The sequence below is a fragment of the Lontra canadensis genome, unplaced genomic scaffold (assembly GCF_010015895.1).
Source record: "Lontra canadensis isolate GAN:19392208 unplaced genomic scaffold, GSC_riverotter_1.0 scaffold3, whole genome shotgun sequence".
NCBI lineage: Eukaryota > Metazoa > Chordata > Mammalia > Carnivora > Mustelidae > Lontra > Lontra canadensis.
In genome coordinates, this window is record NW_022630997.1 from 53,577,512 (window position 1) to 53,597,915 (window position 20,404).

Genomic DNA, 20,404 nt, shown 5'->3' on the forward strand with positions numbered 1-20,404 from the left:
TGTTGAGCGCTAATTTCCTCACCCGTTTTATGGAGTTTGGAGATTTGTTTGGGGGATTACCTGAGATGAAACAAAGTGCCTACTACAAAGCCAAAGGATAGCATGCTGGCAGTCTAGATTGGGAGTCAGTAAACCAGCTCGTGTGCCCCGCCACTTGTTCTCGTTAGTACATGGGAGCATAACCATGCCCACCTGTTAGGTATGACTCCTCTCATTGTACAACAGTGAGGTTGTACCCAACTTGTTGTGACAGAAATTACTTGGTCTGTAAGATCTAAAATACTTAATATCTGGCCCTTTACAGAAAAAGTTTACCAACCCTGGTCTACATTGTAACGAAGACTAGAAGGAATGTAAGACGGATGTACTCTTTCTATACACCTAGGAAGCAGTGCTTAAAGAGAAATACTAGTGGCACATCATGTGGTATATTTTTCAAGTGCTCTGCCAAAGAGGAGACCCACCTGTAAAGAAGTGATTAACAAGAGCAAGCTTTTAAAATAAGCTTCACATGTCATTGTCCTATAAACCAACAAATAACATCACATTATTTATATAACGTCTTTATGTTTCCTTTCTATTTATCAATAGTTTTATTGATACTAACAAAGACCAAGATGAGGAAGCCAGTCATGGGGATAAATGGAACAAATGATTCCAAGCAGAGGACAGCAGTCAGAACTGAGGTCTCGATGTAGAAGCTGGACCAGGAACAGCCAGGAGAAATAATTGGAAGTAAGATTTCTTTCTTTAGCCATGGCTAGTTCTGACGTGAAACCAAAACCAGTAAGTTGTGCCAAAAAATGGTCAGAAGACATAGGAAATCTGTACAGATTTCAGCAAGCAGGCTATTGGGATGAAATTGAATACAAACAGGTGAAACAAGTTTCTATGGTAGATCAGTTGGCCAGAGACAGGATATGTGAAGAAACTCCAGAGATGGGACAATACTTTCTATTACTACAACAAACAGAGGGAGTGTGATGACAAGGAAGTCCACAAAGTGAAAATGTATGTGTACTAGCCTTTGTTCTTTGTGTTACTTGTCATTATTTCTTAAGAATTCATGGTTTTGTTCTACATCATGTAAATGTCATTTTATAAAATGATTCAAAATGCAGACTTCAGTGGAATGTTTTGAAACACAAAAGCCATGAGACCTGGTATCAATCATCCAGTTCTGTTCTAAAAGAGAACTGCAGAAGCATCAAAGTTGAAAAAAAACAGTCTTGTTAAAATTGTTCACTATGGATTTATAAATTCAGTGTAAGAGAGGATAAGTAATGGAGAGGCCAAGTAATATATTTCTTTATTTTATTTTATTTTATTTATTTTGATAGAGAAGGAACACGAGCAGGGGGAGTGGGAGAGGGAGAAGCAGGCTTCCCGCTGAGCAGGGAGCCCAGTGTGGGGCTCAATCCCAGGACCCTGGGATCATGACCTGAGCCGAAGGCAGACACTTAACCAACTGAGCCACCCAGGCATCCCTACCAAATAATATATTTCAATGAACTGGAAAATCCATATGGAAAATAGAGTTCAGTCAGGCAGTCAACAAGTATTAATTTAGCATTAAGCCTGCGTTCGAGCCAGTGCTAGCTGCTGGGACCTGTGGGGATAGACATATACCACTTCCTGCTTTCTTGGTACTTTGAGTTTGATGTTCCCTTTTGGAGAAGACCTGCAGGACAGCATGTGAGTATCTTTGCGTGAAGAAAGGAAGACCCTGGGATGCCTGGGTGGCTCAGTCGGTGAAGCATCTGCCTTCAGTTCAGGTCATGACCCAGGGTCCTGGGATAGAGCCCCACATCAGACTCCTTGTTCAGTGGGGAGCCTGCTTCTCCCTCTGCCTCCTCCACTGTTTGTTCTCTCTCTCAAGTGAATAAATAAAGTCTTAAAAAAAAAAAAAAGGAAGACCCTCTTCTTTTTTTTTTTAAAGATTTTATTTATTTATTTGACAGAGAGAGATCACAAGTAGATAGGCAGGCAGAGAGAGAGAGAGGGAAGCAGGCTCCCTGCTGAGCAGAGAACCCAATGCGGGACTCAGTCCCAGGACCCTGAGATCATGATCTGAGCCGAAAGCAGCAGCTTAACCCACTGAGCCACCCAGGCACTCCGAAGACCTTCTTCTTTATAATACTGTATCTTCATCTGTAGGAAATATATTTTTTTTAAATACTGTTTTTTGTTTGTTTGTTTGTTTGTTTGTTTTTTAGGGCTGTCTACCAAAACCATGTGATAGAAATATTCAACTCTACTCTTAACTGTGATGTGAATGGCTCCTGGGTGCGGCACCCTTTTGCAGTAGAGAAACTTGCTCAATTATATGTGGAAGCACCAGTTTTCCAAAGGGGAAACCGATGAAAATACTATAAAGAAGGAATAGGACTGAACCTAAGATCATGAAGACTATTTCAGTAGTTATCGGTTTTAACTAAGTCAGTGATCCCTGAGTCTGGTTCTATAGGATCCTGAGTATCCACAAGTATTTCATATGGCTCTCTAAAACTTTCAGTATAAAATTTAAGCCAGCTACACACACTGTTCTTGAAAGAGTAGACAAAGGGGAGAGTGGGCAAAATCAAATGATCAGTTATAGGATTGACCTAGTGACCAAAAAGTTTTGGTGGTCTCAGAGGGTGCAGAAGTTGGGGGCAGTGTTGGGGAGTTGTGCTGGTGTGTTTCCATTTTCAACAAATTGAGTTTAGTTATTTACCTATTTTCTTTTTTTTTTTTTTTAAGATTTTATTTATTTATTTGACAGAGATCACAAGCAGGTGGAGAGGCAGGCAGAGAGAGAGAGGGGGAAGCAGACTCCCTGCTGAGCAGAGAGCCCCATGCGGGGTTGGATCCCAGAACTCTGGGATCATGACCTGAGCTGAAGGCAGAGGCTTTAACCCACTGAGCCACCCAGGCACCCCTATTTACCTATTTTCTTTTTTGGGTTTAAAAAACTCAGATTTGAAGTGCAAGGTTTTATATTACACTGTGGTATACAATTAGAATTCTTTGATGCGAAAGTCCCAAACAAGGCCATTAGAAGGCGTTTATAAAACACAGGTAATTCTATGGGAGCCGGGAGCAAAGCGTGCTTGGAGTAGGTCAAGGAGCTTCTTGGTTATTTTTTCCCTTGGCTCAAGACAAAGATGAAAACACCTGAATTAAGAGAGCTTGGTTCTGATTTAGCAGAATCAGGACAGAGAAGAGCAAAGGAAGCGAGAGAGAACTAAAAAGAGAATGTGGGGGAAAAAGAAAACATTGTAAAGGAAAGTCTGTTCCTTTTTATTTTCCCACATCTGGTTCTCAAGTGTCATTTCCTTTTTTTCTTTCTTAACTTATTTAATTCTTTCCTTCCTTCCTTCCTTCCTTCCTCCCTTCCTTTTCTCTTTCTCCTTCCTTCTGTCCTTCCTTCCTTCATTTCTTCCAAGATTTTATTTACTTATTTGTCAGAGACAGAGAGAGCACAAGCAGGGGGAGGGGCAGACAGAGGGAGAAGCGGGCACTTCACTGAGCAAGGAGCCCTAAGCTAAACTTGATCCCCTGGGATCCTGACCTGAGCCGAAGGCAGATGCTTAACTGACTGAGCCACCCAGATGTCCCTCAGGTATCATTTTCTTTTATTATCTTCCTCTTGTGACCTAGATACTACACCAATGAACAATTCGAAGTCTTCCTTTCCTTTGCTTTCCTAAGCACCCTCAACTAGAATCAACACAGATCATTTCAGTGGGAAGTTGGGCAACAGTAATAAGGAAAGCTTGCTTTGCTTTCTTAATATGGGCCTGAAAGTTACCAATTTATCTCCTACTGTTAATTAGTTTTGCTTTATGGAAACTTTTTCTATGTATTCTTTTTTAAAAAATTTTCAATTTTTTATTAACATATGATGTATTATTTGTTTCAGAGGTATTTCTATGTATTCTTGAGCATTGATGTTAGCATCATTCATATTATCATCACTTTATATGTTTTTGAAATCCCAGACCAAAGCTAAGAGGAATCGATGAAAAGTTGTCATACTCAGAATGTAGTGAGAAGGTAGAATTTACCACATTGGTCTTTTGTCTTCTGCAACTCTACTATGAAGTTTATTATAATTATGAAACTTATTATTACTATGAAGTTTATTATCCCATTTTGTAAACTACTATGTAATTGGGTTTCTTTTTTTTTTAAGATTTTTTTATTTATTTGAGAAATTTATGTTATTTATTTATTAGAGAAAGCAAGAGAGCACAAGCAAGCAGAGCAGCAGAGGGAGAGAGAGAAGTAGGCTCCCCACTGAGCAGGGACCCCCAATGCGGGGCTCCATCCCAGGACCCTGGGATCATGACCTGAGCCGAAGACAGTCGCTTAACCAACTGAGCCATCCAGATGCCCCAAGATTTTATTTTTAAGTAATCTCTACACCCAACCGGGGCTTGAACTCCCAACCCTGAGATCAAGAGTTGCATGCTTTACTGACTTGAGGCATCCAGGCATCCATGTGATTGGGTTTTTTAAATCAATAATTAGTTATCTCAAATACTTTGTTGAGTCACACAGTATTTCTCATTCTATAGGGGATACCCGAATAATTTCTATTTCCTTTCAAATGTTAAAGAAATTTAAGGAGTTAAGTAATGGAAATGGACACTAAAATAAGTTATTTAACCATATTTTACATGGGACTGCAAAACTTACTCAATAAATAAACATTGTCTTCTCATTCCAGTTGACCTTGATAAAAATATGGCTAAGCCATCATCTTTATTGTATATTAGGGGGATGAGTTTCTACACTGTTGAAACCATAAATAGGGAGAAAGGCCAAAGACCACAAGAGGGAAAATATTTTGGTTCAACTTTGTGCTTGGTGAGCCGCTTTCTCTCATAAAATTTACAAATTAAGGGACATATTCTTATACACAGTCACAGTCTCCATGGATAGTGGTAACCAAATATGTTTTTTATTTGAGAAATGTTTTTCTGTTACTTGCTAATCTTAGGAAACAAACACATATTCACTAACCATAATCTCCTGAACTTAATAAAAAATTTTCTCACAGGCAATAGTTTCCTGTAATAACTCTTATTTCCCAGGTTTTTTTTTTTTTTAAGATTTTATTTATTTATTTAACAGAGAGAGATCACAAGTAGGCAGAGAGGCAGGCAGAGAAAGAGAAACAGGCTCCCTGCTGAGTAGAGAGTCATGCAGGGCTTGATCCCAGGACTCTGGGATCATGACCTGAGCCAAAGGCGAGGGCTTAAACCACTGAGCCACCCAGGCGCCCCTCTTATTTCCCTGTTTATTGCAGATTTTGTAAAACAGTGTAAGAAATCAACTTTTCTCTTTTGCTCATGCCCAGGTGGGAAATTCCTACTGCTTAAACACAATTGTGAGTTAGAGTCAAACCACAGTAGAAATTGCTCTGGAAGGAATAGAGTGTCTAATTGAGGTTGTGAAGAAATATATAAATGTGGAAGCAGAGTGAGGATAAGAAAGTTCATATCATCCTTACAATGGTGGTTCTTGAGGTAACCTTAGGTGGCTTAAGGACAAAGTATTAAATAATGTTGAATTGTGTAAGATTGTCCCTTTTCAGTTCTTTTTCACTCCTTCCATTAACATTGAGGAGAAAGTTGACATATAGTGCCAGTGTTTGTGTCCTCTTAACCCTTGTTACATTTTTTTTAATTGATGAGAGAGGGCCTCAGACAGAATATACAATAAATCAGCAAATCTACAATATTTTGTTTTTATCATATCTGTTGGGTGCAAGTGAAAGTGATTTTTCCATTAACATGGTAAGGTAATGTTTCTTTTAAAAATAAATTGGCTAGATTAAAAAGTAAGATGATGTAAATAAAAATATTAAATAATAAAGTTGATGCACAAATATGACAAATATTGTGACGTGACTGATGGTCAAAATATTCTTCAGAGTTCCCTTAATAGTGATTAAATCATCTTGACCCAGACTTCTTCCAACTTCTTTTTCATCTTTCCTTCTTCCTCTCTCCTCCTTTGATTTTTTTTTTCTACTGTTTATCATTCAACAGCGTATTGAGCCAGGATGTAAAGTGTGTGATATTGTGCTGGTTTCTGTGAACACAGAAATACAGAGATTAATACATCCTCATCTTCACTTTCAACCGACTCTGTCTCACTGCAGACACAGTTATGCAAACAATGATTATACAGGGAGAAATCTGATGTGCATGCAAGGTATAGTGTAGCCCAGTGGAGGGAAAGCCACGTGGGAAGCAAAGAAGGGTATCGGGTTTCGACCTTGGGAATCAGTCCTATGAAATACAGTCCAAGTTCATAAATATATTTTTGACATTGTGTTAGATACTGGAGATTTGGACATGAAAAACACACAGGTGGATGCTTCAAGAAGCTTTTGCTTAAAGGGGGAGGCAGACAAGGAAAGCAGTGCTTACATAGATCTATATACCTTATCTGAAACCTTTCAAGGCAGATGTGTTTCACAATGCTGAATTTTTAGAATGTTCATATGGTGCACATACGATATACCACATAACACCCATAAAAGAGTCTGGGGTAGTACCTCACAATTAAAACCTGCAACTATTCATACTAAATGGAATGAAGACTATAAATGGCTTCACATCAGTTTGGTATAGGTGGTTGATTTTTATCGTGCTTAAGATTTCTGAATTCAGAAAAGAGTCGACCCTTCTTCAAAATAATTACAGTCACACTGCAGGGTGTTTTAGAAGAACAAAGAGAGGGTGATGAACATTCAAAAAATTTTTATTTTATTTTATTTTGTTTTTTAACAATCTCTATGCCCAATGTGGAACTCAAACACATGACTCCAACCAAGATCAAGAGTCATAGGCTCTACCAACTGAGCCAGCCAGGCCACCCTGAACCACATTTTAATTGAAAAGATGTCAGGGAAGTCTTCCTTAAAGTTGTATTTTCTGAATGGAGTCTTGCTGGATGAATAGGAGTTCACTCCACAGAGACAATGGAGGTGGCAAAGGACTGGAGGATGGGGTAGGGGTTTTCTAGGCAGTAGGGACAGCCTGTAGGAAGACAATGGACTTGGTGTTTGGGGGTGGGGAACTGCAAATAGTTCAGGCTGGTTGGCTCCTGTAGGATGTGCCTGAGACAGAGATGGAGAAGGGCATGCAGTTGGAGATGCTGATGGAGAACAGCTGAGATCAGGAGGAGGCAGCTGTAACCATTACCCTGAAGCATAAAGAAAGCTCTTGCAAGATTTTAACAGTGTGTAGTCATGTGAGGATATTTGAAATTTTAGAAAAATCATAATATTGGGTGACAGAGCTGATGCACTACACAAAATTCAAGCAACTTTAGTTGTCTAGTGAGAGATGATGAGAAAATGCAAGTTGGCTTGGTTTGGCACGTGATAATTGCTCAAGAACTTGTAGCAGGTGGGAGGGCAAAGGTAGGGATGTGGTGGGGATGGATAAGAGGAGATGATTTAGAGTGATTTTAAGGAATTAGGACTCAGTATCTGATTGGACTGGGAGGGAGGAGGTACAGAGCCTCCTCCCCTCCAGGACATCTTAGCTTTCTCTCCTGGCTTCCAGATCTGTGTTGCTTGGCATTCCCTTTTGGACATGACGAAGTATGAGTTTGGGGCTCAAGGAAATAACCTTAGTTGGACTTGGGAGTTTTTACGTGAGAGTGGAAGCCTTAATGTGGCTGAGATCACAGACAGTGCCCGGTATGAAAAATAAGGAAGACTGAAGTCCTAGAAAATACTTAAGGGGAAGGAAAGGAAACTGTGGACCATGTTAAGTGCCCTAGAAAGATCAGCTGAGATAATGTCTGGAAAACTCTACAAGGGCCATGGCCAAAAGGATGTCAACTGTGATTTGAGAAGAGCAGTTTCAGTAAGTGAGGAGGGGCAGAGAGTAACTCTGAAGGAGTGTGCAAGGGACCACTGTCCTTTTAAGACACTTGGCTATGAAAGGAGGGGCAGAGAGAAGGAGGCCAAAATTAGAGGCAGTCATGGACGGTATGGAAAGTTTTTGTTTTAATTTTAGTTTTTAAAGGTAGGAAAGTGCTGCCAGACTCCCAGTCACTTCTTGTAGTCAGCTTTTTCATGGGTGTTGCAGCCTGCCTCTGGAGGGAGGAGAAGTATGTTTTACCTGAACACAAGTGCTTCTCAGAAGCAGGCGGCCCGATAAGCAGACTGGACTGGAATAGCTCTGCAGGAAAGCACGACTTTCTGGGCTCATCTCCCAGGTATTGCTTCTTGTGCTAACTTCCAGCCGGGTTTTTGTATCTTCCTCCCTCCTTTGTCTACCTGGTTGGCTGCTTGCCACTTGTTTAAGATGGCTCTTATGGCTGTGTGTGCCAGGGAGCTGGCTAGTAAAATACCCCTGGGTGTGCAGGATTGACCCAAGTGAAGCTCTTCCCAAGCCGCCCCCACCCCATTCTTGTAGACTGAACTGTGTGCCTGATTGGGCTCAACCAATACCCGAGTGGCCGAGGAGATAAAGCACCAAGCTGTGTATAGTAAAGAGACAAGAAGACAGAGCATTTGCCTCTATGGATGTTATAATCCAAGACATGGGAGTGTTTTGTAAATAATGGTAACAGTGGCTCTTAAATTTTGGGAGGATCTTTGTGAAATGTTGAATTTGATATAAAGTTTGGGGGGGTATGGACACGCTAAATTCTGAAGTGGTTTTTATTTTTTATTTTAATTTTATTTTTTAAGAAGATTTTATTTATTTGAAAGACAAGAGATCACAAGTAGGCAGAGAGGCAGGCAGAGAGAGAGAGGAGGAAGCAGGCTCCCCACTGAGCAGAGAGCCTGATGCAGGGCTGGATCCCAGGACCCTGGGACCATGACCTGAGCCCACTGAGCCACCCAGGTGCCCCTGAGGTGGTTTTTAAAAATCGAGTTAGGAATGCTCAAACTTTGGAGTCTTTGGTGCTCTATTAGTTTGTGACCTTGGCCAAAATAACATTTCTGAGATTCAATTTCCAGATCCTACTGCTCGTTTTGCAAAGATTTTGGGAGAACTAAATGTGATAACACAAATAAGATGCTTAGCACAAAGCCCAACACAGAGCTGGTGCCAATAAATACTATCTCAGCTTTCTGTGTGCTATGGAGGAAATGAGCTAGGTGTTAAATCAGAGGTAGAGCAAACGCACTGCTTTCTGGTGAAGGACTTACTCCTGCGTGTAGCTGTCACTAGTTGATGAAAACACTGTTATGCATTTCAGTGATTCCTCACGTACCTCTGGAATTTTGCTTTATCTCAGTCCCATCTGAATTATTACTATATTTATGTAATTTTTAAAAACTTACATACACTTGCTTAAAAAGGAAACTGTGGGTCTCTACCTTAAACAGAAAACCACTTTCACTTGCCCTAAATAGAAAGTAACAATAAACAATGAAACTAAACAATGAAAATTTAACAATGCTATAAATTCTGGTTAGATACCAGTGCTTACCTAAGGTTTTGAGCGTGGGACCCGCTCTTTGATAAACAGAGAATTTAGGGTCAGAATACTTTCTCCTTGTAGTAGTCAGAAGAACTGAAGGAGAATTGAAAAGGGAATAACTTTCTTGCCAATGTGATCCGCAGTCCTTTAATGTCCCGGCCCTGTTGATGCGCAGACTGAACGCATCTCCCCTGACACTAAGGAGAGGCTCTCCTTTCGCAAGACATTAGTGAGGGATGGTAGTTGCCTTGCTTCACACCCGGATCTGAATAAGAAGTGTTGTGAGGGGAGTATCCCGAATCCAACTGTCCCTCAGCCTGGTCCAGGACAGGAGCTCCGAAAGCCTTGCTCTTTAAGCTCCTAGAAACAAGGACACTCAGAGGTCCTGTCCCCTAATTTCTTGCTAGATCAGGCTCAGTGCCTACCTCACATCCCGGACGACTCTGGAGTTTTATTTTTTAATTGGACACAGAGCTGAGGCAATCTGCGTGCTGCTAGCACCTCGGTGGGGAGGAAGGGAGGCTATGGACTTTGTTTAGAAGCTATCTGCCTGGCAAACACTGCTTCTATATGGGTTGTATGCTATAGATTAATAATAATAAGGCAAAAGCAACATTGCTCAATGATTTTATTCACTTGCACTTGAATAGTCCAATGAATCAAATAATCAGAGAATATTACTCTTATTTTGTTCTCATCATGGAGGTGGCTAAGGGAACTCTATTCAGCAGCCCGCGGGAACCAGGACGTGCCCTCCCGCCCTTCCTAGAGCTACCTCTGCTCCCCTCCTGCCCAGGTAAGACCGCCGCCCCCCCAGCCCTCCGCCCCCGCTCCCTCGCCCGCCGCCGCGCAGACCCCCGAGCGCCCGCCGACTGGGCATGCTCGTCGGGCGGGCTTTCCGTGGGGAGCCGGCCGGCCCCTCCGCGGCGTCTCCACCTGGGCCGAGGCCCGCCCCCCGCGCACCGGCCCGGGCGGGCACCTGGCGGGCGCTGCGGACACAGCAGGGGGAGGAGACAGCCGCGGGGCGGGCGCCGCGGGACAGCGCTTGGCGTTGCTGAGCCGCCGCCGAACTTTTCCCGCAGAAGTCCCACGCTGGGGGGCAGGAGGAGCGGGGCGCGGGGAGAGCGGAGTTCCTGGAAGGAGCGGCCGCAGCAGCTCAACAACATGGCCTCCTCCACCTCCTCCTCTCTGGCCGGCGCCGAGAGCACCCCTTCTGCGCAGGTAAGCGCCGCCCCGCCCCCCTACCTGTGGCTTCCCTCGCGGCGGGGGCGGGCGGGCAGCCTGGGGCTGGGGGGTCCCGGGAGCCGTGCGGCGCAGGGGGCTGCCCGGACGCCTGCCTTCCTCGGGGTGCCGGGCGGCGCCGGGAAGGCGAGCGGTGGGGGACCCGATGGCTGCGGGTCGCGGGGGTCCGGCTGCGCGGGGCTGGAGTTGCGGCCCGGGGCAGAAGCGTGAGCTGGTGTTTTGCCCCAGCGCGCGAGCATCCCGAGGAAGGAGCGAAGAGGGCCCAAGGATTTGGGGCTTCTGCTTCGAAACATTTGTCTCTAAGAAACGCGCGGCGCAGGGCTCGGGACGCCCTCACCTTTTCGGGTTCCCGTCTTTGGGCTTCTGTGTTCTTGGCTCGCGCCGCCAACTCCGTGCCAGGCTGAACCCTTCCTAAGGACACGACCGAAGTAGGCTGCAGGTTTGGCGGGGAGGAAATCACCTGGTGCTGAAAGTTACCTTCAGAATTACGCCTTTTTTGGGGGGGTGGTGGTGGTGGTGGTGGTGGTGAGTCGAGATATTTGATTTAATCGGGTCAGAATACAAAATATACGTAAAGATTGGGGCATAGGTAAAAGGCAACCAGTAGGGATATAGTGGCAGTGCCTGGGGGGTGGCTTGTGGTGTTTTTACCTCTTGCCCTCTTTGAGAGCCAGGAGTGCAAGGGAAACACACACGAAGTAAAAACCGGGTGCGTGATGTGCAAAACCACAGCTTCAAGAGAAGTCTCTTCCACCCCACTCCCCTGGAGCAGATTGCCACCTTTACGCCCAGAGGCGTTCAGCGGCAGTTTTGCGGCTGCCGCTGGGTGTAGAATGGAGGATAATTGGTTTAAAATACTTGAGTAGGTTTGCACATTCATAGAATTTCGGAAGGGGCCTCAAGGGGCCTCAGAAGGGGCCTCAAGAAATAGCAAGTTGTCCTTGGGGAGGGACCTGGAGGGAGGACGGGTGGAAGGGAGACTTACTTTCCCGTTCTTTTTTGGGACTTTTTAAATTTTTGTTTTTATCTTAAAGATTTTATTTATTTATTTGACAGAGAGCCAGCACAAGTAGGGGGTTGGGGAGCAGCAGACAGAGGGAGAGGGAGAAGCAGAACCCTGATGTGGGACTGGATCCCATGACCCTGGGATCATGACCTGAGCTGAAGACAGATGCTTAAGGACTGAGCCACCCAGGCAGTCCTCCCCCCCCCCATTTTTTTTTAAATCATGAGCTTGCATGATCTATTTTTGGAAAATAAGAAAACTACCTTTAAAAAAATCAGGTATGTTGGAGTAGTCTTGAAAGCGATAATCTACTTGGTTTCAAGTTAGGTAGAATTGTACTTGAAACATACAAATCTTCAAACCTTTATGTCTTGAGTTGTCAAAATCCTCAGGGAGTCCAGGAGAAGTCCTCAAAAGAAGACTCTTCAGTCTTGGCAAAGTGAATTGGTGGTTTTTATCACTACCTTGATTGTGAATTTTAATTTTGCTTATTTTAGAATAAATGTGGCTTGTCTAATTTTGGAAGAGACCACTTTCTTTTCTTTTCTATTTTTTTTTTTTTTTTAAGATTTTATTTATTTATTTGAGAGAGACCCAGTGAGAGAGGGAACACAAGCAGGGGGAGTGGGAGAGGGAGAAGCAGGCAGGCTCTCAGCCCAGCAAGGAGCCGGATGTGGGGCTTGATCCCACTGGGATCATGACCTGAGCTGAAGGGAGACACTAACAACTAAGCCACCCAGGTGGCCCACGAGACCACTTTCTATTAAAAGCATGGCTGGGAGTCACCCTAGGTTTATAACCCTAGTTTATTCCAGGAGGGTAGGCCACTGCAGGTAGGCTATAGTAGGAAAACTGGAGAGAGACAGTCTCAGAGTTGACATGGATTGCTGCCTTAGCAGTTCTGGCTTCCTTATAATCTGCTGACCTGCGCTCAGTTGGGTGCATCTTTAAGGAAGCAGATTTTCAATATTGAAAGTGAATGTAAAATGAAAATCACAGCTCTGAAACAAAAACAAAAATAAAACGATCTATTGAGTATCTTCAACACAGCTACTAATATCCCCAGGACTGATTTCTCTTAGTTCTCAAATCAGTGGAGGATAAGTAAGTGAGCTGTGAATCTGGGCTGTGGTTAAAGAATGTTTATTTATGACAAACCATTTGTGATGGTTCTCAGTGTTCTTTTTGTTAAAGCATAAATAAATATCTGTTTCGTAACCTGCACAGCTATGTGTTAGGCTCCATAGTAGAGAATGTGGCTCAATGTCCTTCAGACAATATAAAGACCAGTGGTGTGTTCTGGAATCCAAGGAAACATTGTGGATTCTGAATTTGTTTGCATTTTTGTGGCGGTGGTTACATTAGGACTGTGGTTTTCCTTTATTCAATATTAAAAAAAATTTTTTTTTCCCTTTTACAGTGTTAATGGAGCAAGTGAGTCTGCCTAATTCTAGAATAATATTTTGGTAATTGAAAAGAATATAACTGTTCTGGACTGTCAGTGGTTGTAGGATGATTTCCTATTATTATTTGTTTCAAAGTTACTCATTTTTTATGCACAAAATGTTTGCATATTTTTGTAGAATGTTACCGTAATTATAGGATATCGACATAATTTCAATCGGAGGTCATGTGAAATTCTAGTCTATATAAGTGGCGTTTTTACATTTTCGAATAAACCAAATACTTGAAATTGATGAGATCAGTTACTTAACACTTTTATACAAGAACGTTTATGAGTTAACAAATTCTAATTGAAATGTGTAGCCTTGCTGCAATGTCTCCAAACTTACCAAAGTTTACCCTTCTGAGAAGATCAAGGTTACTAATGATCTAATCAGATCTGAAGTAACCTTTCCCTGTATGTATTGACTGGACTGTTGGTCACCTAACTCTACTCTTAGATCTCACAATGTGAATGCCCATAAGATGTTGGGTTAGTGCTGGAACAATAAAAGTACCTGGAATAGGGCCGTTTAATTTTGATTTTTCATTCATCCTTTGTCAACAACTTAATTTGTGAAAACAGCTTAAATTTTAACATTACCTTCTGTGATATAATTTTTTAAAAGATTTTATTATTTATTTGAGAGACAGCGAGTAAGAGAGGGAGAGAGAATGAGCGGGGGTAGGGAGAGGAAGAAGCAGACTCTAGCTGAGCAGGGAGCCTAATGCTGCACTCAATCCTAGGAACCTGAGATCATGACCTGAACTGAAGGCAGGTGCTTAACTGACTGAGCTACACAGGTGCCTCTCCATGATATAATTTTTAAGGTTAATTAGGTATTATCTACTTGCTACGAGACATTTAAAAATCTTTATTTTTATTTTATTTTATTTTTTTAAAAGATTTTATTTATTTATTTGACACAGAGAGAGAGGTCACAAGCAGGCAGAGAGGCACGTAGAGAGAGGGAGAAGCAGGCTCCCTAATGAGCAGAGAGCCCGATGTGGAGCTCAGATCCCAGGACCCTGAGATCATGACCTGAGCCGAAGGCAGAGGCTTAACCCACTGAGCCACCCAGGCACCCCCAAATCTGTATTTTTTAATATAAATTTTTTATTATTATTTTTATGTATTAGATGTATTTTTTAAGTACTAGAAGCCCTACTGTGGTTTGTTATAGCTTTCAAGAACTTTCAAGTTCTGTCAAAGGTAAGTGCAGGCTTTGAGTATTTGTTCTGACCAGACCCTAAATGGTTATGGTAACATCTTCAAAATCTTTAGTCATGGTGAAGTGCTCCTGGACACTTGTCTCAGAGTGTATGAAAAGGCAAACTATATCTTGAATATAAACTTACATTCAAAAAGACAGTGATTTGTCCAGGAACCAATCTGGTTCCTGTTTGACTGGAATGAGATCAATGACACTAAGATTGAGTCAATTCGTTGACATTTTATGGAAATCACTCCTGAATTTCCTCTCTTGGGAAGGTCCTGTGTGGAATAATTAGCAAGTATCTTATGTTAGGCTTGCAGAAAGCAGTCACAGGAAAGTTACATGATTTCAGATCTGAGTAGATGGTAGTTTTTTTTTTGTTTTTTTTTTTTTAATAAACTGTCTTTAGTACTTTGTAATGTATATTAGTAGATGGGAGATGAAGTGCACTAGTATTTGGACTTGGAGTTTTAAGATGAGAGAAATCATTTGGTATTTCATCAGATGATACTTAGTTATTGTCATTTTCAGAAACTACCAAGGAATGGGGAATATCGAAAAATTGGACCTAACATTCATTTTGCTTTCTGGGTAGGGCATGAATATTTGGATGTGCCTTGGTAGAGGAAAGCTGCAGAATGGAAGTTAATTTAAATGCCATTGTGGCGTAAAGAACTGCATGTTGCCGAATTGGAAAGGATGCTACTAGAGTGTTTTCAAGATAATGTGGTGATTCATTAGTAGGTATTTTGTCCCTCTAGCGTGGAACTGCATTTCTGTTCTGTGCAGCTCCTCTAGGTAATGTTAAGGCTTGGTGCCAAGAGTCTGCCATACAAGTGTGGGGCTACTGTCTTCCCCCTTGTTCATGAAATGACACTTTCTGTGGAGCCTGGCCAAAAGCAGTTCTGTGAGTGCAGCTTTGCTTTTGAGCTTCGAACACAGGGCTTGGCATGCAGTCGGTGTTCAGTTAATGCTTGCTGAATATATGATCAAATAAATGATGAAAATGAAAAGGATCTGGCATTCAAATTTAGGAGCAGCTTTAACTGTTTGAACAATACTTTTGAGCTCCTATCTGGTAAAGGCACCACAGTCTTGGTTTTTACTCTCAAGAAGTTCATAATCCAAGTTACCTATCGTTTACATAGTACAAGACTCACACAGAGCCAGTAGCAGTTTTCCATGCCTAGATTTTCATTTAATCATGTGCCTCAATTTAGTTTGGGCTTTAGTGAATAAACAAGAAGAGAAAATGTAGACAAAAGCACCTAAGAATTTTAGGAGAGGTGCATCAGGAACGTAGAGACTTCTTATATTTCCTAGTTTCTCCACTGAAGAATGCCTCAGGATGGAAACACGTGAAAAGGCACAGAAAACTGTCTGGAAAGGTGCTCTAATTTATTTTTGTTAATGGCTGCCTAATATTCACAGTGTGGGGAGACCATAATTTATTTCCTGTTTTCCCTATTAATAAACATTTACCTTGCTTCCAGTGTTTTGAGCTCTATAGCCAATGCTGCAAATAAATATCCTTATACATAAAAAAGTTCATAATCCGGGCGTCTGGGTGGCTTAGTCAGTTAAGTGTCTGACTCTTGATCTGAGCTCAGGTCTTGATCTCAGGACTGTGAGTTCAAGCCCCTCGTGGGGCTCCATGTTGGGGAAGGAGCCTACTTGAAAAAAAGTTCATAGTCCAGTGGGACAGAGAAGATATATCCATCTTTAATAATAACAGCCATGATTTCTTGTGCCTCTCATGGTGGAACTGTCTACTTCCAAATGAACCATAGGGTAGGAATTATTACGTCACCCCATTTTATACACAAAGAAACTGAGCTTTCATGGCTTCTCAGGAAGGTTGTAGTTGGGTAAGGGCTGCAACTGGATTGGAACCCCTGTCTGCTCGAGCAGTGAGCAGGCAATGATGATGATGAAATCAGGAGGCCATGACTGAAGTCCCCACTCTGGTCCCCATACTCTTGTTGTAACCTCAGAATCTTACCACCTCTTGGGCTTTGCTTTTTCTCCTGGAAAGAGAGAGTGGGAATATAAACAGTTTCTAAGGTTCATTCCAGATCAATTAGCCTATGATTTAAAAAAAAATTGAATTCTAGGAGAGAGGTATAGATGATTAGTAATCAAGTGATACATTTCTTTATTTCTCAGAAGCATTTCCCCCCTCACATTTTGGCATTCCTGATGTTAAAATAATTCTTCAAATGTTAGGGAGAGGGCTCAGAGCTTCCAGGTTTTCTCTGGATGCCACTCTTACCACATCTTTATGTGTTCACCAATCCGGAACCTTTGTCTTTTTGGGTTTGAAAGGAGGCCTCATTTCACAGGCATGATCGATTAAGTCATTGGTGGGCGGTTAAGTGATTCTACTTCCAGTACCTTTCTCCTCCCTGGAGGCTGGGGAGGGGTCTGGCGGGTGGGGGGGTGGGGTAGAACGTTCCAACCCTCTAATCCCACGGTTGACTTCACTGCCAGCCAGTTAGGAGCTTTCTGAAAGTCACCTCATTAACATAACAAGACACCTTTCCTTCTCTTATCACTTAGGAAATTCTAAGGGTTTTTAGGAGGCTTCACGCCAGAAATAGGGTCAAAGACCAAATGTCTGTTACTTAACAATAGCACCGAGTACTTCCATCAGGACTGGTTTAAAGTTGCTAGTGGGAAGTGAACATGGAGGTGGGAAGATGTGTATTGAAGCTAGTATTGGCTGGTTGCAGCACACCATTTACAGGCAGTGAAATGCACTGCATTTTTGGGTTGAATCAATGGTTTGTTTATCTATAATGTATTTGGCCCAGGCACACATGCGGACACATGGGTGAATGAGAACTAGTTTTTATTCTCTAGGGTGTCATAGAATTTGTAAGTAAAGAAAGGGCTCTTGTACTGAGATTGGTTGATCAGCTCTCTGTTTCCCACTGAGAACAAAGTAATTACTAAGTGGATCCTCAGATATTTGAATTAGAAGAGAGAACTGAGGTCTGTAACTGGATTATTAGATGTTAGAATGGTGAAACAGGATTTTGAAGACTTTGTGACTTTGGAAGTCAAGTTCAGCCCAATAGATTTTTCTTCCTCTTGTGTATGTGTTGGTGTGCGTGCATGTTTATTAATCACATTTATTGAGATATAATTTATAATTTGAGATTTATGATTTATAATTTGAGATCTAAAATTCACTATATTTAAGTGTACAGTGAAGTGTCCAAATGATACGCCCCGTCACAACAAAATGTTTATTATCATCCTGGGTTTGCTTGTGTTCTTTCCCAGTTAGACTCACTTCCATCATCCAGGCACATGCTGCTCTGAGTTCCTTCACCGTGGGTTCATTTTGTTTTCTTTCGTACCTGGTCTCTTTCCCTTAGTGGAATGGTTTTTGATATCCTTGCTGTTGTCGCTATTAGTAGATTATTCCTTTTTTATTGCTGAGTAGTATTTCATTGTATAGAATGTACCACAAATTGTTCATCTGTTCATCAGATGTTTGCATTGTTTTCAGCTTTTGGCTAGTATGGATAAAGGTGCTATAAACATTTTTGTATGTATCTCTGCTGACACATATATGTCTCCCTCCACCCTTTTTGTATATGTGTGAATGAGGTTAAATATCTAGGAATAAGACTGTAGAGTCAAAAGGTGGTATATAATTGAACAAGAAACCACTCGTGTCTTACTTCACATCCTAGGGAAGGATTGATCTCAGATCAGAAGGGGAGAGAAGGGGAAAGTACACAGAAATTGTTCGTTTGACATGTTTAATGCAAGAATTTTTGAAAATATGATTTTAACTAGGTGCATATTGAGAAAAAAATTGATGTGAAGTAAAACTTTATAAGCTCGTAAAAGAAAGCATAGTTACAAAGAGAAAACCATAAGTTTAATAACTTCATTGAGATATAATTTATATACACAAAATTCACTCACTAAATGTATACAGTTCAATAACTTTTAATATGTTTACAGAGTCAGAAAATCATTGCCACGATCCAATTTTAGAACACTTCTATTACCCTCCAAGAAGTGCTCACTTACGGTAAAAAAAAACAAAACAAAACAAAAAACACAACATGGTTTTGGAGTTAAAAAAGACCTGTGTTTTAGTCTCAGTTTTACTTACTAGCAATTGCATGACCTTGGTAAGCCAAATTTCAGTTTCTACACCTTTGAAAGAGATGGAGATACCTCCTTTGCAATGTTTTTAATAAGGATTATAAGTAGTGCCCACAACACTCTTTAATAAAATTTATTTAATAATTATTAAAATAAATATAAATAAAAAAATAAAATTATTAAATTAAATTTAATAATTTTTAAATAAATGGTAGTGTTTATTATTGAACTGTGTCTGCATGTTTATAGTTTTGTATTTGTAATTTCTATGGTATTTTGTTCATATCCTTATAACAGCTTCAGTAGTCTACTCTCTACTAAGAATATTTTTGAACATATCTTTTAGGAGGAGGAAATGAAGTGGAGAGGAAAAAGGATGTTGGAGTAACATGCTGAGGTTTTCTGGCTCTTCCATTTAATTGCTCTTTTGGGCAAATCACTTAACTGTGTCCGTTTCCTTAGATGAAGAGCTAGAGCAGTAACATCTACCTGGCGGGATTATTCTCAGTCATTGGGGAATACGTGACATATTGATACAGTAGGTGCTCAATAAGTAGGAAGTGTTATCCTGTGATATCAGAAGCTACCGTCTTTGAAGTATTCCTATCTAGGGGTAAAATTTATGTACAGAAATCTATGTCTTATAGATGGAAAATTTGCTCATGTACGACATGCATATTTGCTGTATAAATTTCTGTATTTTAGTGCTAGTGGAGTGCTAGGTACATAGTCCTTAGTAAAATATTGAATCAAATGAATGCATAGATGAATAAATAAAGACGAAAAAGTATTTTCTGCATACTGTTTTAGTCTCCCTGAATGTTTAGGTATCTATGAGAAAGCTTCATTTCCCAAGCTTCAAGTTTTTTTACTTATCATCTCCTATTTGGCAGGATGGGGAGGGGCGTTGGGGAGCACACTAATTAGAAATAGTCATAAGAACAAAAATCACAACAGTAATTGCTGACATTGTAAACTGCTGTTTATCTTTTTAAAGGACTTTCATGTTCTTTCTTTAAATTTGTTTCTCAACAACCAGGATAGGCAGTGGGAGTAAATAGTGTCATTTTAGGGAAAAGGAAGGGAAGGTTCAGAGGAGGACTTGCTCCGAGTAGCAGATCAAATGAGGGAAGGGGGCAATAGATGGGGAAGCCTTGCGTGTTGCTGGTGGCAGCTGAGACTGGGGCAGGTGTTCGGGAAAGCATCTGGCATGACTTAAGCCAATTAGCTGCTTACTCTCAACCGTTTCATTACTACAGGTGGACACTGGCATGTGTCCGGTAGGTCCCCAAGAGAACATGTCCCAGGTTTTTCGCTGGGTGACTGGTGGTGGTGGGAAATGGGAGGTAACTGGAAGACCCCTGGGAAAGGGAGAGGGAGAGCCCTGGATACACAGCATGGGGTTGTCTGCAGCCATTAGAGACAACAGATTAGATAAAAGCAACATGAAAGGATTCTAAGAAGAGTGCTTGGTGAAAAATGCAAGAGTGAGAGGTATATTGTTCATATGAATTAAATATTCATAAGCATTGCACAGTACACATCTTGCAAGACCACTTACATAAAATGCTCATTAAGTTCATTAGAATGACTGCCTGTAGGACCCAGCTCATGGGGGTAGGCTATGGAGAGAAAAAGGAACTGATCTAAATAAAGAGAAATGATAATGTGCTATGAACCATTAAGGGTGGCTCACTCGACCTGTTGTATGGTGAAGTTAAAAACAGAAGAAAACAGTATTTGATAGAATTTGAATACCTTTTATGTGATCTCTATCTGTTACCACTAGGCTTGACCAGAGAGGCCCTGCTGTCATGCCACTGGATGCCGATGGGTTTTCCAAATGATAAAAAATCTGGATTGGTTTCTGAAGTTTCAAGTAAAGTTTCTCACAGAGAGCAACTTTTTTTTTTTTCTGTAA

The 20,404-nt window shown here is 41.4% G+C and overlaps 1 protein-coding gene and 1 pseudogene across 1 annotated transcript in view; both read left to right on the top strand.

Moving 5' to 3' along the window:
- Nucleotides 1-756: 756 nt before the first annotated feature.
- Nucleotides 757-1,024, top strand: LOC116879688 (annotated as a pseudogene).
- A 9,559-nt stretch (nt 1,025-10,583) lies between these two features.
- Nucleotides 10,584-20,404, top strand: part of ANK3 (ankyrin 3) — a 670,144-nt gene continuing 660,323 nt past the window's right edge. Inside the window, exon 1 of the mRNA XM_032842405.1 lies at nt 10,584-10,668. Coding sequence (XP_032698296.1) covers nt 10,612-10,668 — 57 coding nt within the window. The 5' untranslated portion in view covers nt 10,584-10,611. The remainder of the gene's footprint in view (nt 10,669-20,404) is intronic.